A 21,687-nucleotide genomic window follows, 5' to 3' on the forward strand; every position below is an offset into this window, starting at 1 on the left:
TAACTTTATGCCCCCTGGTTATTGACCTCTCTGCTAAGGGAAATAGATTGTTCCTATCCACTCTATCTAAACCCCTCATAATGTTATACTCCTCAATTAAGTCTCCCCTCAGCCTCCTCTGTTCCAAAGAAAACAACCCCAGCCTATCCAATCGTTCCTCATAGCTAAAATTCCCCAGTCCAGGCAAAATCCTCATAAATCTCCTCTGTACCCTCTCTAGTGCAATCATATCTTTCCTGTAATGTGGTGACCAGAACTGCACACAATACTCTAGCTGCGGCCTAACTAGTGTTTTACACAGTTCAAGCAGAACCTCTTGTATTCTATGCCTTGGCTAATAAAGGAAAGTATCCCGTATGCCTTCTTAACTATCTTATCTACCTGTCCTGCTACCTTCAGGGATCTGTGCATATGCACTCCAACATCCCTCTGTTCCTCTACACTTCTCAGTGTCCTACCATTTATTGTGTATTCCCTTGCCTTGTTAGCCCTCCCCAAATGCACTACCTCACACTTCTCCAGATTGAATTCCATTTGCCACTTATCTGCCCCCTGACCAGTCCTTTGATATCTTCCTGCAGTCCACAGTTATCTTCCTCACTATCAACCACACAGCCAATTTTTGTATTATCTGCAAACTTCTTAATCATGCCCCTACATTGAAGTCTAAATCATTGATATATACCACAAAAAGCAAGGGACCCAGTACTGAGCCCTGCGGAACCCCACTGGAAACAGCCTTCCAGTCACAAAAAACACCCATCAACCATTACCCTTTACTTCCTGCCTCTGAGCCAATTTTGGATCCAACTTGCCACTTTCCCTTGGATCCCATGGGCTTTTACTTTTCTGATCAGCCTGCCATGTGGGATCTTGTCAAAAGCCTCGCTAAAATCCATGTAGACTACATCGACCCTACTTGTTAACTCCTCAAAAAATTCAATCAAGTTAGTCAGACATGACCTGCCCTTAACAAATCCATGCTGACTGTCCTTGATTAATCAATGCCTTTCTAAATGACGATTCATACTGTCCCTCAGAATTCTATCCAAGGGACAAAGAGAGAGATCTGGAAAGTTAGGGAGCGTGAGATAAGTTAGGGAGTACAATCGATGGCTGCAAGGACAGGACAGGCAAATCAGTGTGGAATGATAACTGTGTTAGATAATGCTATGTAACATGCAGATTGTCACGTACTAGTTGTGAAAAAGGAAACAAAGGGTGGGAATAGGAACAGATACGTTGGAATTCGAAGATTGGACCAACCAAGTGCACCACAGTCGGAACTTTAACATGTTTTGAATTTCCTGGCTAAAACTCGCAAGGTTTTAAGTGTTTCTGTTAAGTATATGTTTAATTATTGTCAATAATAATTACCGTAGCCTTAAAAAAATCTGTGAACATCTACATTCCTTGCTGCGTAACCTACTATTTTGAGGAGTAAATTATAAGTAAGAACACCCGTCCTCTATCAAGTGTATTCCCCGATCCAGAGACCAACACTCACCGGCTTCCCAGGCTCCGCTCCCCTACTGTGGGCTCCAGAAATTTTCGCATCACCTCCATCTCCCTCTGGATCTGTGGGACAAAGCCCGCACTGATCTCCCTGTGGACGATAACATGGGCTTCATTACCAGCGTGGTCGCAAACCAGCCTCAGAAATCTCAGCTGTTCAAGACCAGGAAAGGAAATTGAGATCCTTGGTCAAGGCAAATAGCTGGCTGTGCCAGAAGAATCAAACACCAGGAGCCACGAATTCAAAAGTTGGGAATTCAGAGTGAGGAAGGAAAATGGTGGGACATATGTGCCAAAAGGGGGAGTGGACAAACGGATTAAGTTGCAGGGAACGGTACTGAAGAAGAGAGCCTTGACTAAGATTCTTTGGGCCCTGGGGGAACCAAGAATATTCAGGGCCCTTCGCACCTTCCTGCCCCCCCACAACCCCCTCCCCCTCAATGCATTAACCGGGGCTCCATATTTACAAAGAGTTGGAATAAACGGGTCTTTTTCCGAGTGGCAGGCAGTGACTGGTGGGGTACCGCAGGGATCGGTGCTAGGACCTCAGCTATTCACAATATATATTAATGATGATCTAGACGAAGGAACTAGATGTAATATCTCCAAGTTTGCAAATGACACAAAGCTGGGTGGGCGTGTGTGCTGTGAGGAGGATGCAGAGAAACTCCAGTATGGTTTGGACAGGTTGGGTGATTGGGCAAATGCATGGCAGATGCAGTATAATGTGGATAAATGCGAGGTTATCCACCTTGGTGGCAAAAACAGGAAGACAGATTATTATCTGAATGGCAATAGATTGGGAAAAGGGGAAGTGCAACGAGACCTGGATGTCCTTGTGCACCAGTTGCTGAAGGTAAGCATGCAGGTGCAGCAGGCGGTTAAGAAGGCAAATGGTATTTTGGCCTTCATAGCGAGAGGATTCGAGTACAGGAGCAAGGATGTCTTGCTGCAGTTGTACAGGGCCTTGGTGAGACCACACCTTGAGTATTGTGTACAGTTTTGGTCACCTTATCTGAGGAAGAATGTTCTTGCCATGGAGTGAGTGCAGCGAAGATTCACCAGACTGATACCTGGGATGGCAGGAATGGCATATGAAGAGAGATTGGGTCGATTAGTCTTATATTCACTAGAGTTTAGAAGAATGAGGGGGGATCTCATTGAAACTTATAAAATTCTAACAGGACTAGACAGACTAGATGCAGGAATGATGTTCCCGATGGTGGGGGAGTCCAGAACCAGGGGTCACAGTCTAAGGGGTAAGCCATTTAGGACAGAGGTGAGGAGGAATTTCTTCACCCAGAGAGTGGTGAACCTGTGGAATTCTCTACCACAGAAGGCAGTTGAGGCCAATTCATTAAATATATTCAAGGAGTTAGATATATTTCTTAAGGCTAAAAGGAGCAAGGGATATGGGGAGAAAGCAGGGACAGGGTACAGAATTTGGATGATCAGCCATGATCTCATTAAATGGCAGAACAGGCTCGAGGGGCCGAATGGCCTACTCCTGCTCCTAACTTTTATGTTTCTATGTTACCCCTGGCGGAAGCCCCATATTTACATGTGACCCCTGGCAGAAGCCCCATATTTACATGTGACCCCTGGCGGAAGCCCCATATTTACATGTGACCCCTGGCAGAAGCCCCATATTTACATGTGACCCCTGGCAGAAGCCCCATATTTACATGTGACCCCTGGCGGAAGCCCCATATTTACATGTGACCCCTGGCGGAAGCCCCATATTTACATGTGACCCCTGGCGGAAGCCCCATATTTACATGTGACCCCTGGCAGGGGCTCCATATTTGGCCGGGAGTTTCCCCTAATTTTCTACCCACCAAAGCCAAATTCTGCATCTCACCCACGTGACCAGTCTTCATCGATCAGCACGGACAGCGAGTGCTGATAGGCTGTTCGACCATGAGGGTCACTACAGCTGAGCAGGGTCCTGCGCTCATCCCGATGCCCAAATACATGCACTTCCAGCAGGAGTCACTGGATGAGGATCAGGAGCAGGAGCCCCCCAGAATGTCTGAGAACCTACTGTAGCACCTCCATGGCCACATAAGGCTGAGACAAGCTTGGTCAGCACAGGCACCGGATAGATCCTGGGGCCTCTCTGCTCTGTCACACGTGGGGCTGTGCATTTACCCAGCGAGCTATGGGCAGAGCTTTGCTCAATCCTTTCAAGTTCCTCAGGCTGGGCTGATTCAACCTCATGGTAACCAATTCCACATCAACAGAAACTGGAACAGTCACAGCTGAATAACGCTGAATCTGTCAGCTGGTTAGAATTGAAGTTACTCACCTTTTCTCCCTTTGGCCCTGACAATCCAGGTTTACCCTAAAAAAAGAGAAATGGCCAAGGTTTAATAAATCCGAGAGTGTCAGAGGAGCTGACAAACCTTTAAATACAAACAGCAACACCAGTTTCCCACTGGCAGAAGCACTAACAGTGAATCGAGTCATTCTATATCATTGCGTGTACAGGATTACTTTCTCAGGTTGCTGTAGAATGCAGAACACGGTGCCTGCAGCTCTGTAGGTTATACTCTACTGACAGATAGCTGCTACAGTTACACTATTGGACGAGCAATCCTGAGGTCGTGAGTTCAAATCCCACCATGGCAAATTGTGAAACTGAATCCAATAAACTTGATACCTCATGGGCTGGCACCAGAAAAAAATCACCAGAAAAACTCAACTAGTCTGGCCTACACGTGACTCCAGTCCCAAACTACATGTTGGACGGAACTCTTAGTGCCCCCTGAAGTGGCTGAGCAAACCACTCAATTGTTAAATACCATCGCTACCAAACCGAATAAAAGTAACACCAATGGCCCAGGCACTGTATTGGGGCAAAGCTCAGGCAATCCCACAAAGGCCTCCTCACGAACAGCTGGGGACCAGCGCCCAAATCGGGGGAGTTGCCCACAGATGAGTTGAGCAACAGTTTGACATAGCTTTACTCGCAGAATTATATCTATCAACCAACGTCCCAGACTCCTCCATCACCGTCTCTGGGTATGTCCTGTCCCACCAGCGAGACAGACCCACCGGAGTGGGTGGGTGGGTGGGGGGAGGGAGGGGGCAGTTAAAGTGATGTACCCCGTGATATCGCTGCAGGAGTTCCTCAGTGCAGTATCCTATGTAAGGCTCGCAAAATTCTACAGACTCCCCCAAACCAAACCAAGAAAAGAGATTTTGGACTGTTTAAAATAATATTGGGCCAAAAGGGACTTAAGGTCAAAACCCCAGGAAGACTTGGCTATTTGAAAAGGCATGTCCAAGCCTGTGGAAAAGCTGCAACAAAGGAACTGGGTGGGCACTGTGGGACAGACAGTTTGAGTATTGGAAAAAGCCAGATTGTGTGGGAATGTTCTGGACCATCCCAGTCATTCTACATAAAGACAATAGGCCTACGGAAGGACAGTTCCTGCCAAAAGCCTACAGAGCCATCAAGAACATGAATAATACAATACATGCCACTAATCAACAAAAGAGACCCTGGCCCCAGCAGGAGAAGACAATTGAACAACAGTTTAAACCCACTCAGAGAGACATCCAAAACCACTTCGCACACTTAAACTGATTTCGAAGCAATCCCGAAACTAGTTAAAAGTCAATTAAAAATAGATGGGACCAGCCCCGAAACTCGATAAGAATTTAAAAGCTATTAAAATTAACGAGCCTGCCAAAATTAATAATGGGCCAGAGGAGATTTGGTGGTCAGATAAGCCAGGCCTCTATACAGTATAATTAAGGCCTCCATTTTGGTTACATTATGTAGTTTCAGACAACCCAGCTCCTTGCTTCCGGAGTCTGTGTCACTTTTCTGTTCGTCTGAACCACTGTCCATCACCTGGTGTACCTTTTTGTACTTCTCCTGTGGAGATTTCTTACTGTTGGTTTTCTTCCCAGACCTGCAGTCTCTTGCTATGTGTCCTGCTTTCCCACACTGTCTGCACACTTGGTCCTTGAACCAACAATCTTTCTGGTCATGTGTTGTTCTGCCACAGCGATAGAACTTCCCTGTTCCATAGGTCATTTCGTTGGTGCCATATTCTTGCGGTCTCCGTTGTATTTCTGCAGCGCCCCTTGCGGCTGCTTCGTGTGATACTGCCATACTGAAAGCTTTGTCCAGCGTAAGGTCCTTTTCTGATAGAAGCCGTTTCTGGGTTCCTTCACTTTGTAGCCCACACACAAACTTGTCCCTTAATGTGTCTGCTAGTCCCGCTCCAAACTGGCAGTATTTCGATAGCTTGCGCAGTTCCGTTAGGTACTCAGCATTGCTTTCGTCTTTGTGTTGGTTCCATTTATGGAACTTAAATCGTTCTGCTATCAGCAGCGGTGTGGGGTTTAAATGGTCCTGTAGGATTTCTACTATGCTTTCAAAATTCTTGTTTACCGGCTTCTCTGGGGTTATTAGATTTCGCAGTAACCCATAAGTTTTTGCACCCATGAAATTTAACAGAACCAGTGCTTTATTAGCATCTGGCACTTCATTCGCCCTGCAGTACACCTCAATACGTTCCATATGTCGCCCAATCTTCGACTTCATTGTCGAACGTAGAGATACTGCCACTCTTCGACATCCTTGGTTGTGCGTTAACTATCACCAATGGCGCCTCCCGCGCTTCCCCTTCTTCTCCGCTGGCACAAAATGGCGTCTCCCGCGCTTTCCTTCCTTCCTGCGCTCGCCCGTCTTCTCCGCTGCGGCTTCGCAAAATGGCGTCTCCCGCGCTCTTCCTTCTTCTCCGCGGCTCAATGGCGCCTCCCGCGCTCTCCCTGCTTCTCCGCGGCTCAATGGCGTCTCCCGCGCTCTCCCTGCTTCTCCGCGGCTCAATGGCATCTCCCCTTGCTTTGCCCCGCGGACCCTGATCAGCCCGTGATCCCTGGCTGTGCTCTGCGCGTTCTTCTCTTGATATTTGTCGACACCGCTCAGTCTAGAACCCGGCTGTTTCTTACCCTCTCTCTCTCCGGTTTTGCAGTATTTTTCCTCAACGCCGCTCAGTGATCAACCCCCGGCTGCGCCCTGCTCTCTTCACCCTTTTTCTTATCCCATCGACGCTGCCCGGCTCTCTCTCTCTGCCGTCCGTCGGCTCCAGCCGCCGCTGCTCGGGAAGGGTCTGCTCTGGACCTGTCGTCGGTCTCTTACTGCTTGTTGTGGCTGGAGAACCAAGCCCGGCTCTCCACAGCCTCCCCAGTGAAGTTGGATCTCTGCCTGACTGCTGGGCGGTTGCTCGCGGTCGACGCCCGTGTTCCTGGACTCGACTATTTTTTTTGTTTTTTTGTTTAATGTTGCAGGTAGATTTGCATCAACACTCGTCGCCACTGTTAGATCCATGGTTCAGTGGATAAATAATTACACGGATGCTGTACATAAACAAATAACAGGTCTTTACTGGAGGAGGGCAATCTCTAGACTGGAGTACAGAGGCATGCGCACAGCTTATATACCGGTGTGGTTACTGCCGGTACTACAGTATACAGGAGCTGTAAAAAGTAGTTCTGACTTAAAGCACATACACTACAATTTGCACCTTCGGTCTCAATAATGTTATTGGCCCTACAAACATCTCCATCCGCTCAATGTAAGGACTGAATGGTCCGTGAGCTCGGTCCTACACGCCGAGGCTTCCGGTGAATCACATAGGCGTGGCGATGATTGCCCCGATCCCATTGAACAGTGACTCAGCACGCTACCAGTGGACCTGTGAGAATCAACACCGCTGTTGCTGTGCATACATACACGAGAAGGCAAAGCACAGACGATTTTGAATCAGCATTAACAGTAAAACATCGCAAAAAAATTCAGTTTACGTGTCACAAATTCACTGTAAACTTTTCCACTTGAATGTTGAATACTGTGTCCTTCCATGATCCTTAAAAATGGCTTTGGGGTCCCATCCTCGTCACCAAAAATGTAATATATGTGGGTAGAACAAACGAAGGACAGAGACACGATGAGTTGCTAGTTCATGTGCATGTTTACTAGGCCAGAGCGCACTGAGCATGCTCATATTAAAATGTGTCATCGCTGAATCCCCCACCATCAACATCTTGGGGGTCACCATTGACCAAAAACTTAACTGTACCAGCCACATAAATACTGTGGCAACAAGAGCAGGTCAGAAGCTAGGTATTCTGCGGCGAGTGTATCACCTCCTGACTCTCCAAAGCCTTTCCACCATTTACAAGGTACAAGTCAGGAGTGTGATGGAATACACTCCACTTGCCTGGATGAGTGCAGCTCCAACAACACTCAAGAAGCTCAACACCGTCCAGGACAAAGAAGCCCGCTTGATTGTCATCCCATCCACCACCGTAAACATTCATTCCCTTCAACACCGGTGGAACGTGTACCATCTACAAGATGCACTGCAGCAACTCACCAAGGCGTCTTCGCCAGCACCTCGCAAACCCGCGATCTCTACCACCTAGAAGGACAAGGGCAGCAGGCACACGGGAACACCACCACCTCCAAGTCACGTACCATCCTGACTTAGAGGTATATCGCCATTCCTTCATCGTCACTGGATCATAATCCTGGATCTCCCTCCCTAACAGCACTGCGGGAGTACCTTCACCACATGGACTGCAGTGGTTCAAGAAGGCGGCTCACCACCACCTTCTCAAGGGCAATGAGGGATGTGTAATAAATGCCGGCCTTGCCAACGACACCCACATCCCATGAGTGAATAAAAAAACACACACTGAGGCCTAAATTTTTCAATAAATGTTACTTTAAGACTGACAGGATAATGCTGATTGGAAAGGCCAGACTTGAGGACTCTTGACACTGAGGCGGGAACACCAGTTGGCCAGGGCAGCGTTAATCATAAGAACATAAGAAATAGGAGCAGGAGTAGGTTGTTAGGCCCTTCGAGCCTGCTCCACCATTCAATAGGATCATGGCTGATCTTTGATCTCAACTCCACCTTCACGCATTATCCCCATATCCCTTGATTCCCTTAGCATCAAAAAATCTATCAATCTGTCATGAATATACTCAACGACTGAGCATCCACAGCCCTCTGGGGTAGAGAATTCCAAAGATTCACAACTCTTTGAGTGAAGAAATTTCTCCTCATCTCAGTTATAAACGGCCAACCCCTTATTCTGAGACTGTGACCCCTAGTTGTAAACTCTCCAGCCAGGGGAAACAACCTCGCAGCATCTACCCTGTCAAGCACTGTAAGAATGTTATGTTTCAATGGGATCAAATCTCACTGTTCTACATTCTAGGGAACATAGGCCCAAATGACTCAATCTCTCCACATAGGTCAAGCGCCGCATCCCAGGAATCAGTCTAGTGAACCTACATTGCACTCTCTCGAAGGCAAATATAACCTTCCTTAGGTAAGGAGAACAAAACTCTACACTGTCCCATCAAACACTCCCAGGTCTCACAAAGGCCCTATATAAATGCAGTAAGACTTCTTTTCTCTTATACTCCAATCCTTTTGTAATAAAGGCCAACATACTACACGGCAGGGGGAGGATGCAAAGTGAGATTTCTTGGCTGGTGTGCCACTTGGATTTTGTGGGGGGTGGGGGGGGGTGCGAGGGGCTATGGGGGGGATTTCACTTCAAACACTCCCAGGGCAGGTACAGCACAGGTTAGATACAGAGTAAAGCTCCCTCTACACTGTCTCATCAAACACTCCCAGGGCAGGTACAGCACATGTTAGAAACAGAGTAAAGCTACCTCTACACGATCCCACCAAACACTCCCAGGGCAGGTACAGCACGGGTTAGATACAGAGTAAAGCTCCCTCTACACTGTCTCATCAAACACTCCCAGGGCAGGTACAGCTGGGTTAGAAACTGAGTAAAGCTCCCTCCACACTGTCCCATCAAACCCTCCCAGAGCAGGTACAGCACAGGTTAGATACAGAGTAAAGCTCCCTCTACACTGTCCCATCAAACACTCCCAGGGCAGGAACAGCACGGGTTAGATACAGAGTAAAGCTCCCTCTACACTGTCCCATCCAACATTCCCAGGGCAGTTACAGCACGGGTTAGATACAGAGTAATGCTCCCTCTACACTGTCTCATCAAACACTCCCAGGGCAGGTACAGCACGGGTTAGAAACTGAGTAAAGCTCCCTCTACACGGTCCCATCAAACATTGCCAGGGCAGGTACAGCACGGGTTAGATACAGAGTAAATATCCCTCTACACTGTCCCATCAAACACTCCCAGGGCAAGTACAGCTCGGGTTAGATACAGAGTAAAGCTCCCTCTACACTGTCCCATCAAACACTCCCAGGGCAAGTACAGCTCGGGTTAGATACAGAGTAAAGCTCCCTCTACACTGTCCCATCAAACACTCCCAGGGCAGGTACAGCATGGGTTAGATACAGAGTAAAGCACCCTCTACGCTGTCCCATCAAACATTCAAAGAGCAGGTACAGCACGGGTTAAGTACAGAGTAAAGCTCCCTCTACACTGTCCCATCAAACGCTCCCAGGGCATAATGATGTAACTTGTTCAGGTATGTGTTGACGGTGTTCTGTTTCGACAAGTTGCATTCATCCGTGTAAATACCGCAAGAACTTAAAGCTCCCTCTACACTGTCTCATCAAACACTCCCAGGGCAGGTACAGCTGGGTTAGAACTGAGTAAAGCTCCCTCCACACTGTCCCATCAAACCCTCCCAGAGCAGGTACAGCACAGGTTAGATACAGAGTAAAGCTCCCTCTACACTGTCCCATCAAACACTCCCAGGGCAGGTACAGCACAGGTTAGATACAGAGTAAAGCTCCCTCCACACTGTCCCATCAAACACTCCCAGGGCAGGTAAAGCACAGGTTAGATACAGAGTAAAGCTCCCTCTACACTGTCCCATCAAACACTCCCAGGGCAGGTACAGCATGGGTTAGATACAGAGTAAAGCTCCCTCTACACTGTCCCATCAAACACTGCCGGGGCAGGTACAGCACGGGTTAGATACAGAGTAAAGCTCCCTCTACACTGTCCCATCAAACCCTCCCAGAGCAGGTACAGCACAGGTTAGATACAGAGTAAAGCTCCCTCTACACTGTCCCATCAAACACTCCCAGGGCAGGAACAGCACGGGTTAGATACAGAGTAAAGCTCCCTCTACACTGTCCCATCCAACATTCCCAGGGCAGTTACAGCACGGGTTAGATACAGAGTAATGCTCCCTCTACACTGTCTCATCAAACACACCCAGGGCAGGTACAGCACGGGTTAGAAACTGAGTAAAGCTCCCTCTACACGGTCCCATCAAACATTGCCAGGGCAGGTACAGCACGGGTTAGATACAGAGTAAATATCCCTCTACAGTTTCCCATCAAACACTCCCAGGGCAGGTACAGCATGGGTTAGATACATAGTACAGCTCCCTCTACACTGTCCCATCAAACACTCCCAGGGCAAGTACAGCTCGGGTTAGATACAGAGTAAAGCTCCCTCTACACTGTCCCATCAAACACTCCCAGGGCAGGTACAGCATGGGTTAGATACAGAGTAAAGCACCCTCTACGCTGTCCCATCAAACATTCAAAGAGCAGGTACAGCACGGGTTAAGTACAGAGTAAAGCTCCCTCTACACTGTCCCATCAAACGCTCCCAGGGCATAATGATGTAACTTGTTCAGGTATGTGTTGACGGTGTTCTGTTTCGACAAGTTGCATTCATCCATGTAAATACCGCAAGAACTTAAAGCTCCCTCTACACTGTCTCATCAAACACTCCCATGGCAGGTACAGCTCGGGTTAGATACTGAGTAAAGCTCCCTCTATACTGTCCCATCAAACACTGCCGGGGCAGGTACAGCACGGGTTAGATACAGAGTAAAGCTCCCTCTACACTGTCCCATCAAACCCTCCCAGAGCAGGTACAGCACGGGTTAGATACAGAGTAACGCTCCCTCTACACTATCCCATCAAACATTGCCAGGGTAGGTACAGCACGGGTTAGATACAGAGTAAAGCTCCCTCTACACTGTCCCAAACATTCCCAGGGCAGGTACAGCACGGGTTAGATACAGAGTAAAGCTCCCTCTACACTGTCCCATCAAACACTCCCAGGGCAGGTACAGCATGGGTTAGATACAGAGTAAAGCACCCTCTACGCTGTCCCATCAAACATTCAAAGAGCAGGTACAGCACGGGTTAAGTACAGAGTAAAGCTCCCTCTACACTGTCCCATCAAACGCTCCCAGGGCATAATGATGTAACTTGTTCAGGTATGTGTTGACGGTGTTCTGTTTCGACAAGTTGCATTCATCCGTGTAAATACCGCAAGAACTTAAAGCTCCCTCTACACTGTCTCATCAAACACTCCCAGGGCAGGTACAGCTGGGTTAGAACTGAGTAAAGCTCCCTCCACACTGTCCCATCAAACCCTCCCAGAGCAGGTACAGCACAGGTTAGATACAGAGTAAAGCTCCCTCTACACTGTCCCATCAAACACTCCCAGGGCAGGTACAGCACAGGTTAGATACAGAGTAAAGCTCCCTCTACACTGTCCCATCAAACACTCCCAGGGCAGGAACAGCACGGGTTAGATACAGAGTAAAGCTCCCTCTACACTGTCCCATCCAACATTCCCAGGGCAGTTACAGCACGGGTTAGATACAGAGTAATGCTCCCTCTACACTGTCTCATCAAACACTCCCAGGGCAGGTACAGCACGGGTTAGAAACTGAGTAAAGCTCCCTCTACACGGTCCCATCAAACATTGCCAGGGCAGGTACAGCACGGGTTAGATACAGAGTAAATATCCCTCTACAGTTTCCCATCAAACACTCCCAGGGCAGGTACAGCATGGGTTAGATACATAGTACAGCTCCCTCTACACTGTCCCATCAAACACTCCCAGGGCAAGTACAGCTCGGGTTAGATACAGAGTAAAGCTCCCTCTACACTGTCCCATCAAACACTCCCAGGGCAGGTACAGCACGGGTTAGATACAGAGTAAAGCTCCCTCTACACTGTCCCATCAAACCCTCCCAGAGCAGGTACAGCACGGGTTAGATACAGAGTAACGCTCCCTCTACACTATCCCATCAAACATTGCCAGGGTAGGTACAGCACGGGTTAGATACAGAGTAAAGCTCCCTCTACACTGTCCCAAACATTCCCAGGGCAGGTACAGCACGGGTTAGATACAGAGTAAAGCTCCCTCTACACTGTCCCATCAAACACTCCCAGGGCAGGTAAAGCACAGGTTAGATACAGAGTAAAGCTCCCTCTACACTGTCCCATCCAACATTCCCAGGGCAGGTTCAGTACGGGTTAGATACAGAGTAAAGCTCCCTCTACACTGTTCCATCAAACCCTCCCAGAGCAGGTGCAGCACGGGTTAGATACAGAGTAACGCTCCCTCTACACTGTCCCAAACATTCCCAGGGCAGGTACAGCACGGGTTAGATACAGAGTAAAGCTCCCTCTACACTGTTCCATCAAACCCTCCCAGAGCAGGTACAGCACGGTTTAGATACAGAGTAACGCTCCCTCTACACTGTCCCAAACATTCCCAGGGCAGGTACAGAACAGGTTAGATACAGAGTAAAGCTCCGTTAACACTGTCCCATCAAACACTGAATAGATAAAAATGATAAATTACAGCAATGGGGTCGGCCATCTTAAGCGGGAGCCCTGTAATGTAATGGCATTTCCCTACCCTTTCCCTGTAAATATAAAGCTCCCTCTGCACTGCCCTAACATTGGGCTTTAATTGGTGATGTCACATGACACCACCGACTGCACGCTCTTTCTCACGAGCTGGCGCCATGGTCTCTCTGACTGAGATTCCTAATGCCAGTTATTGCAGGATTAGACAATTCACTGGTGTCTATTCACACCCACTGGGAGATCGTTTGATCCTGAAATGTAGCTGTGTGTCATTATAAACGTCCCTGTCTGCTGAGATCATTGGGAAAAGACTTTTCCTTCAAAGCCGTGCAAAATTGATACTCACTTGTTTTCCTGGGATTCCTTCAGGGCCGGTATCCCCGTCACTTCCCTGCAGAACACAAGGACAGAGACAGGTGAAAGGACTGACGATAAAGTGCCCCGTCAGGAGCTCTTTGCTGCTGTTTGACCACAAAGAACCATTTCTGAAACTTGCAAAGGGGCCAGAATCACTTGACCTATGACCTCATCCTACGGCTCACCTTGTCTCGCCTCCACATTCCTGGTACCGAACAGCTGATAATCCAACACCATTTTACACCATTCCCCCCCTCAGTAGATTGGTGGTGTCTCCTCCCACTGTCTGTTCAACCAACTCCATGGAAGAGTCCAACAAAAGCAGGGTTGGGAAGGAGAATGTAAGTTTACCAATGAGGTGTCGATTCAGATTTAGAACAGAGGAATTTAATCGTAATTAAAAACAGAAAATGTGGGAAACACTCAGCAGGTCAGGCAGCGTCTGTGGAAAGAGAAGGGGAGGGTTAATGTTTCATGTCGATGACCTTTCTCCAGTTCTGACGAAAGCTCATCGACCTGAAACACTAACTCTGTTTCTCTCTCCACAGACACTGCCTGACCGGCTGAGTGTTTCCAGCATTTTCTGTTTTTATTGTAGATTTGCAGGATTCACAATATTTTGATTTTGAATTGCTGACAAGTTCCAGGACACGACTGGCCTTCAGGGCTGGGGAATTTACAGCTCAAACTGGCACTTGTACACGGGCAGTAACACAGTCAGGCAGAAGCCAGCAGCCTCTTTATAGATGTCATTTTAATTCTGTTTAACTGGAGCAAACACTTAAACCTCGGACTGCGACTGTACTGAGATACTGGGCTCGATATTAACCCCCACACTGGGCAGGAGAGGGTCGGGGGAGGGGTTAACAATGTAAAAATGGGGAACGTGTCCCCAACCTGCATTCACGCCTGCCACCATTTTGACTGTGGCGAGTTTTGTGGCGTGCAACTATCCTGCCGTGGAGAGGTGGGGCACCTCATTAACATATTTAAATGGGGCGCGCACAGTGCAATTGGGGGCCTGATTTAAACTTGACGCTGGCTGGGTTTCCCAGGGCTCAGGAAGTGAAAAGGAGGCGGAAACTGCTGGCTCCACAAGGTACGTGCTTTTCCCAGCATTCCTTGTGGGTAGACGGAGCAGGAATGTCACCACCCGCCCCCCCCGCCCCGGCCCCCCCCCCCGCCCCCCCCCCCCGGCCCCCTCAAGGAAGCCCTCGGCCTCCCCTCAGTTGATCACGGCCTCTCTCTCGCCCCAGCCACGATCAGCCAACCTCCCACCCACCCAACGCCCCTCACCCCGCCCGCCCCAGCCCTGCACATCCCCAAAGCCCCGTACTCCGGCCCTCCCCTCCTGCCGCTGGATTTCCTGTCCAGCAGCCAGTCAGTCTGTCAATTTGCCGTGATTGCCCACCCACGCACCCTCCTCACTGCCCAGAAATATCGGGGCCACTGTCCCTGGCCAGCAGAAAATCAGAGCAGCACCCGGCCCCTGGAATCTCTGTTCAAACAAAATGAAAACGCACAATTTTGTTTTAATGCCCCAAGGATTCTACTCCCCAGTTGCTGACTGCAGTGTCCGGGAGATTGATCTTTAATTCCTGAAGACTCCAGGGCAATCCTGGAGGGGTGGCCACTCCCTGGAAAATTTAATGAACCCATTTGTAACTGTCAACTGGTGAAAGAGACCAGGGCAGTGAAGATGGAGTTGGCTGCAGCAATGATCAAGGGACATGAGTTTGGGATTAGCCAGGACTTGAGGGGGCTGAGCCGGAGGAATTGAGCAGAACTTCCCATGCTGGAGACCGGAGCTGGAGAATTTATATTTCCTAAATGAACTTACCGCATCTCCTTTCGATCCAGGTTGTAGGGGTAGTCCTCCGGGTTTTCCCTTTGGGGCATAAAAGTAAACAACTGTTAGAACTGTACTAACCAGAGCAGATCAACCTGCTTGTACCAGGGAGACAGGAAGAAAGGAAATAGGTCAGTAAAGGCTGGCTGAAGAGTTTGATGGCCTTGCACCAGAACACGGAGGAGCAGTGACTTACAACAAGGCCAAGCCTCACTGGACACACACAACATCCGGGGAAGAGAGAAAAACACTTCGGGGGGAAAATTGGGTCCCACCCCCTTTGGGGCGCTAACTTCGCTACTTTTAGCCCCCCGAAAACATTAGCGACCCCACGCCCAAAATTCACTGGTAGCGCCCCACGATGGAGGCAAGGCACTACAGAAAACACCCCGCCTCCCTTTTGGGGCGCTGCGAGTGAATATCACGGCGCTACGTGCCACAGCGCCACGCTCTGCGACACATCGCGCCGCGGTACTGCAGGCCTTCCTCCCCTTATTAAAGGGGAGGGGCATTGCGCAGCGCGACCTGGGGCCCAGCTGGGATCAGACTGCCGGCAAGAGAGCCCGGCACTCAAGAGAAGGGGGGCTGCACAGAAGGCCGGGGACGGCAACGGGGCAGGTGCTGGCAGGTTGGGGGAGGGGAGGGGGTGAGAGGTTAGGGTGAGGGGGTGGGGTGGGTGAGGGGGTGAGGGGGATGGGAGGGGTGATGAGTGGGAGGTGAGGGGGAGATGAGAGGGGTGGGAGGGGGAGGTGAGGGGGAGGTGAGGGGGATGGGAGGGGGAGATGAGGGGGGGGGGGAGGGGGGGGGGGGGGGGGGGGGAGGGCGGGAAGTGAGGGGGAGGGGAGGGTGAGAGGGAGGGGAGGGGAAGGGGGAGGTGAGGGGTGGGGGATGTGAGGGGGAGGGGAAGGTGAGTTGAGGGGCGGGGGATGTGAGTTGAGGGGAAGGTGAGGGGAAGGTGAGGGGGAGGTGTGGGGGATGGGGAGGGGGAGGGGGGGAGGGGGAGGTGAGGGGGAGGGGAAGGTGAGGGAGAGGGGGGAGGTGAGGGGGAGGGGAGGGGAGGGGGAGGGGGAGGGGGGGAGGGGGAGGTGAGGGGGAGGGGAAGGTGAGGGAGAGGGGGAGGTGAGGGGGAGGTGAGGGGGAGGGGAGGGGAGGCGGAGGGGGAGGTGAGGGGGAGGGGAAGGTGAGTTGAGGGGAGGGGGAGGTGAGTTGAGGGGAAGGTGAGGGGGAGGTGTGGGGGATGGGGAGGGGGTGGGGGAGCTGAGGGGGAGGGGGAGGTGAGGGGGAGGGGAGGGGGAGGAGGGGGAGGGGGTTTGGGAGGTGTGGGGGAGGGGGAGGGTGAGGGGAGGTGAAGGGGGGAACGTGTGGGCACCACCCAGGAGAGAGAGAGTGATCGCCACACACAACTCCTGGTTCCAATTACCTATTATTGTTTCAGGGAATGTGCTGCACCCCAATTAAAGGAAGATTCACTCCATTGGGAATATCGGAGGGAGGGGCTGGTCACACTGAGGGTGGTCTGGTCCTCTTGCCCACCCTGGCCTTGCCCTCCCGTGCTGCAGTAGCACTGCGAGCTGCCGCCCGCGCTGGATTAGCCCTTCTGCTGTCTAACCCGCCACCGGCCGCTCTCTGGTGCTGGGGTTCACGCAGTCCTACATGCGACACTCACCGGTTTTCCTGGTACTCCTATTCCTGGGGGTCCCGCGGGTCCCGGGGATCCTGGCTCGCCGGCTAGTCCCTCCGGCCCAACTGGTCCTGGATCTCCCTAATTAACAGCAGAAACAGAATGTGAATCCAAGCGAGACTGCAGCAGTTACTGGTTTTAAAGGCACAGTCCTTCACTAGCAGGCCAGCCATAACTGGTGATGATGGGGACGAGAGTGAGGAGGCTGTCGGGACTTCGAACAGGGAAATGTGTTAATTCTCACAATTTAAACCGCGGAATGAGGTGTTCCGGAGTGAATGATGCTCGTGACTGTGTCATTACAAACACTGGAGAGACATTACGGTGAAAGGATGTACTTTAAAAATCAGAGGCCTCACAGAGCAGTGAACCTCAGGGTGGTGGACACTCAGTTGCTATGGCGCTGGTCTGCTTTAACTGCGGGATTTCTGAATCAAAAGCATGTTAAAGAGACAACAGCCCAGAAATTCGGCCACACAGCGCCTATCTTCCGGGCACCAAACAGCCTCCTAAGTCTCCAGTATGGCGGGTAGGAAGCGTACGCTCATGAGATGGAAATTTGCTGTCCGCCATATTGGTAAAGGCTGAAAAATCGTCATACAGCGCCCACACCTGAAATAGGCATTAGACCCTTGCATATGCAAATAAGGAGTCTAATGATTGTGTGAGGTCCCAACTGCAAGATTGGTTTACCCTGAGGTAGCCGATACTCAGGAAAACCAGGCCCAATACAGCCTAACAGGCTGTCCTTAAAGGGGCTTTTGAAGGCCTCAACGAACAGGGTAAATGTTTAAAATATACTTACCTGAACGTCAGGCCCCTGGCGTACCAGCCCAGTAACATAATCACGATGCTACCGTACCCCAAAAACACTTGCATCACACCGCCTGTCCTGTAGGGGGACTGCCCGAAGATGGCGCTGTTTCCTCACACTGCCGACCCCCGACCCCCTTTGCCTCTCCCCCTCCTTCCATCCCCCCATCTCCACACAACCCCGAATCTCGGGCCTGGGATCAAGGTGGCTGCAGCTTAACGTGACTGCTTTAAAACGACGGAACACTGAAGAATTGAGCAATAAACCTACGACAGTCGGGGCTGGATCACTCTGCTGCCGTGGTATGGGGGCGCACGTACCTTCAGATGGAAGGACTGAGGTGTGCTCCTGACCCAAGGCCGATTTCCTGGCCTGTGAGTCATTCCAATAGATTCGCAGGGCACCCCACAGCCTCCATTCTGGAGGGGCAGGTGTGGAGAGGGCGCCTTCCAAACTGCCCCCTCCTCCACAATCAATCACTCTGAATTTTAATTAAAACCCTTCTGCTGCCATAGCAACATCGTGGATGAACAGGTATCCCTGCCATCCAGGGTTGCTCTGCCACAAGAGATGGAGAATGGGTCGGATGGGGTGCTGCTGTCATTAAAATATTATATGTGAGCAGGTCTGTGTAACCTGCCACTCTGTCAGGCCATGGGAGGGCAGCAAACATGCTGTGGTCCGGCGGAACGGGCTGACCCCCTTTCCCAATCCGTCCACCACATTTTTCCACCAAAATAATTGGCAGAGAACGGAAAATCCCACCTTAGCGTTCACGTCCAATGAAGCTCCCTTCCAACCTCAACAAAACTTCTCTCCACAGAATGTAACTGTCTGCTCAATGCAATCTCCTTCTTTCTCACGTTCTGTGTTTCCGTTCCCCACCGCCCTGGGTCATTTGAGCCCCACTCTCCCTCTCTCTGTTACTCTTTCGAGCTCTCAGTGTCAGTCAGGGTGGTCCAAGCTCCAAGGAAGAAACAGGCAAGAGAGGAAGCTTAGTCAGGAGAGCGGGGGGGGGACAACAGCATGTTTGAGTGCGTCTGTGCTTTTCTGCCCTGCTCTGCAGTCAGAGCAGACACGGGGTGATGGGAGTCGTTGCCCCCTCAACTCCCCAGTGTGAGCAGATTCCCAAAAAAGAAACATTTTTGGAGCCAGTGCCAGAGCTCCACATCCTTCTGCTGCCAACAATCTGAAGTCGGCCGCCAGTGAACCTAAAATAACTTGACAGCAAGCAGGCTAAGAGGATTAGTCACTCTTACAAGACAGATGCAGATGAGGGACACAGCTTGATTCAACATAGCCCATCCAGCCTGGGGAAAATAATCTACAAACCCCCACCACGGCATTGAACGGGCCCCTTAGGTTATAGGCTTCAGCCTCCACTCCCCCACTCAGAGGCCATTCCAAGTACTGATCACTCATTGCATGAAGCTTTCCCTGAAAGCTGTCTGAAATTGGCCTTTTACTAGTCTTACCCGGCGCACCCTTGCTTTTCTGCCTTGGCTTTACTTTGATGTAATTCTCCAGATTGGGGTTAGACTGGGTTACAAGAGCAGGTCCGAGGCTGGGTTCGCTACAGCGAGTGTCTCACCTCCTGACTCCCCAAAGCCTTTCCACCATCTACAAGGCACAAGTAAGGAGTGTGATGGAATACTCTCCAACAACACTCAAGATGCTCGACACCATCCAGGACAAAGCAGTCCGCTTGATTGGCACCTCATCCAACACCTTAAACATTCACTCCCTCCACCACCGGCGTACCGTGGCTGCAGTGTGTACCATCTACAAGATGCACTGCAGCAACTCGCCAAGGCATCTTCGACAGCACCTCCCAAACCCGAGACCTCTACGACCTAGAAGGTCAAGGGCAGCAGGCGCATGGGAACACCACCACCTCCAAGTTCCCCTCCAAATTCCAAACCATCCTGACTTGGAAATATATCGCCATTCCTTCATCGTTGCTGGGTCAAAATCCTGGAACTCCCTCCCTAACAGCACTGTGGGAGCACCTTCACCACACGGACTGCAGTGGTTCAAGAAGGCAAATCATCACCACCTTCTCAAGGGCAATTAGGGATGGGAAATAAATGCTGGCCTTGCCAGCAATGCCCACATCCCGTGAATGAATCAATAAAAAAAAAGATTGACCTTATCTCTACCATTTAATATCTTTGATAGCTCAATAAGGGTAGCTAAGGGTGGCTCCCATCGGTCACCTCCCGTCACGGTTAAATACTCCCCCAGTCTTTCCTCATGACTAATTCCTCTGACTTTAGGGATCAGCTTTGTCTGATCTATTTTTTGAATAGTCTAAAGCTGTCCCACCTGCCTCAAGGGTAAAGGTCAGACTTCCACTTTCGGATATCATCCCAACTTCCTCATAACACACTCCCAGTCACTTGTACTGTTTAACGCAATACAAAACATTGAGGAACGACTAAAGATTATTGACAAACCTTCGCACCCTTCGGTCCAGCCACACACAATTCTCCAGGTTTCCCCTTAAAAGACAAAATTACACGAGAAAGAACAGTTAGAATGGTGACGAGGAACAGGACAAGAAGAACAAACATGGACGATTGCTTCTAAAACAAATTAAATCGAATTACGGGATAGTGACTCCTGTTTCCCAGAATTCAGTGCAGCATTCAAGGTGTCAAATTGGAGGAAGATTGGTGCCTGTGATCTCAGCCTGCCTCTATGATCATTGGCAAGAACGGCATCTTCAGGAATCCCATCCTTACTCGAGCAGCCTCTGACTGGTCTCTGACTCTTCACTGGCTCATTGAAATTCTCTTACTATACAATCATAAAAAGTTCCAGCGCAGGAACAGTCCATTCAGCCCATCAATTCCGCCAGTGACTTTCTTCATATGAGCTCCCCTAATCTGATCCCACTCTCCCGCTCGCTACCCTGTACCCGTTAATATCCCACCCAGTCTAACCCCACTCTCCCGCTCGCTCCCTGTACCCTTTAATATCCCACCCAGTCTAACCCCACTCTCCCGCTCACTCCCCGTACCCTTTAATATCCCACCTAGTCTAATCCCACTCTCCTGCTCGCTCCCTGTACCCTTTAATATCCCACCCAGTCTAACCCCACTCTCCTGCTCGCTCCCTGTACCCTTTAATATCCCACCCAGTCTAACCCCACTCTCCCGCTCACTCCCTGTACCCTTTAATATCCCACCCAGTCTATACCCACAGCCCTCGCTCTCCGTGCCCCTTTAATATCCCCGCCCAGTCTAACCCCACTCTCCCGCTCACTCCCCGTACCCTTTAATATCCCACCTAGTCTAATCCCACTCTCCTGCTCGCTCCCTGTACCCTTTAATATCCCACCCAGTCTAACCCCACTCTCCTGCTCACTCCCTGTACCCTTTAATATCCCACCCAGTCTAACCCCACTCTCCCGCTCACTCCCTTTACCCTTTAATATCCCCACCCAGTCTATACCCACAGCCCTCGCTCTCCGTGCCCTTTAATATCCCGCCCAGTCTAACCCCACTCTCCCGCTCGCTCCCTGTACCCTTTAATATCCCACCCAGTCTAACCCCACTCTCCCGCTCGCTCCCTGTACCCTTTAATATCCCACCCAGTCTAAACCCCACTCTCCCGCTCGCTCCCTGTACTCTTTAATATCCCACCCAGTCTATACCCACAGCCCTCGCTCTCCATACCCTTTAATATCCCACCCAGTCTAACCCCACTCTCCCGCTCGCTCCCTGTGCCCTTTAATATCCCACCCAGTCTAACCCCACTCTCCCGCTCGCTCCCTATATCCTTTAATATCCCACCCAGTCTAACCACTCTCCTGCTCGCTCCCTGTACTCTTTAATATCCCACCCAGTCTATAACCACA

General features: G+C 50.5%; 1 protein-coding gene across 7 annotated transcripts in view; it reads right to left on the bottom strand.

Annotated features, from left to right (window-relative positions):
* Positions 1-21,687, bottom strand: part of col16a1 (collagen, type XVI, alpha 1) — a 636,201-nt gene that overhangs the window by 280,829 nt on the left and 333,685 nt on the right. For all 7 annotated transcript variants that reach the window (XM_085962342.1, XM_085962338.1, XM_085962337.1 and 4 more), the window contains 6 exons: positions 20,282-20,326; positions 16,997-17,092; positions 15,322-15,369; positions 13,471-13,515; positions 3,824-3,859; positions 1,508-1,606 (listed from right to left, as the gene is read on the bottom strand). In XM_085962342.1, the coding sequence (XP_085818468.1) occupies positions 1,508-1,606; positions 3,824-3,859; positions 13,471-13,515; positions 15,322-15,369; positions 16,997-17,092; positions 20,282-20,326 (369 nt within the window). The remainder of the gene's footprint in view (positions 1-1,507; positions 1,607-3,823; positions 3,860-13,470; positions 13,516-15,321; positions 15,370-16,996; positions 17,093-20,281; positions 20,327-21,687) is intronic.

Source organism: Somniosus microcephalus, chromosome 20, assembly GCF_052327205.1.
Source record: "Somniosus microcephalus isolate GS21.2 chromosome 20, FLI_Smic_1.0, whole genome shotgun sequence".
Lineage (NCBI taxonomy): Eukaryota > Metazoa > Chordata > Chondrichthyes > Squaliformes > Somniosidae > Somniosus > Somniosus microcephalus.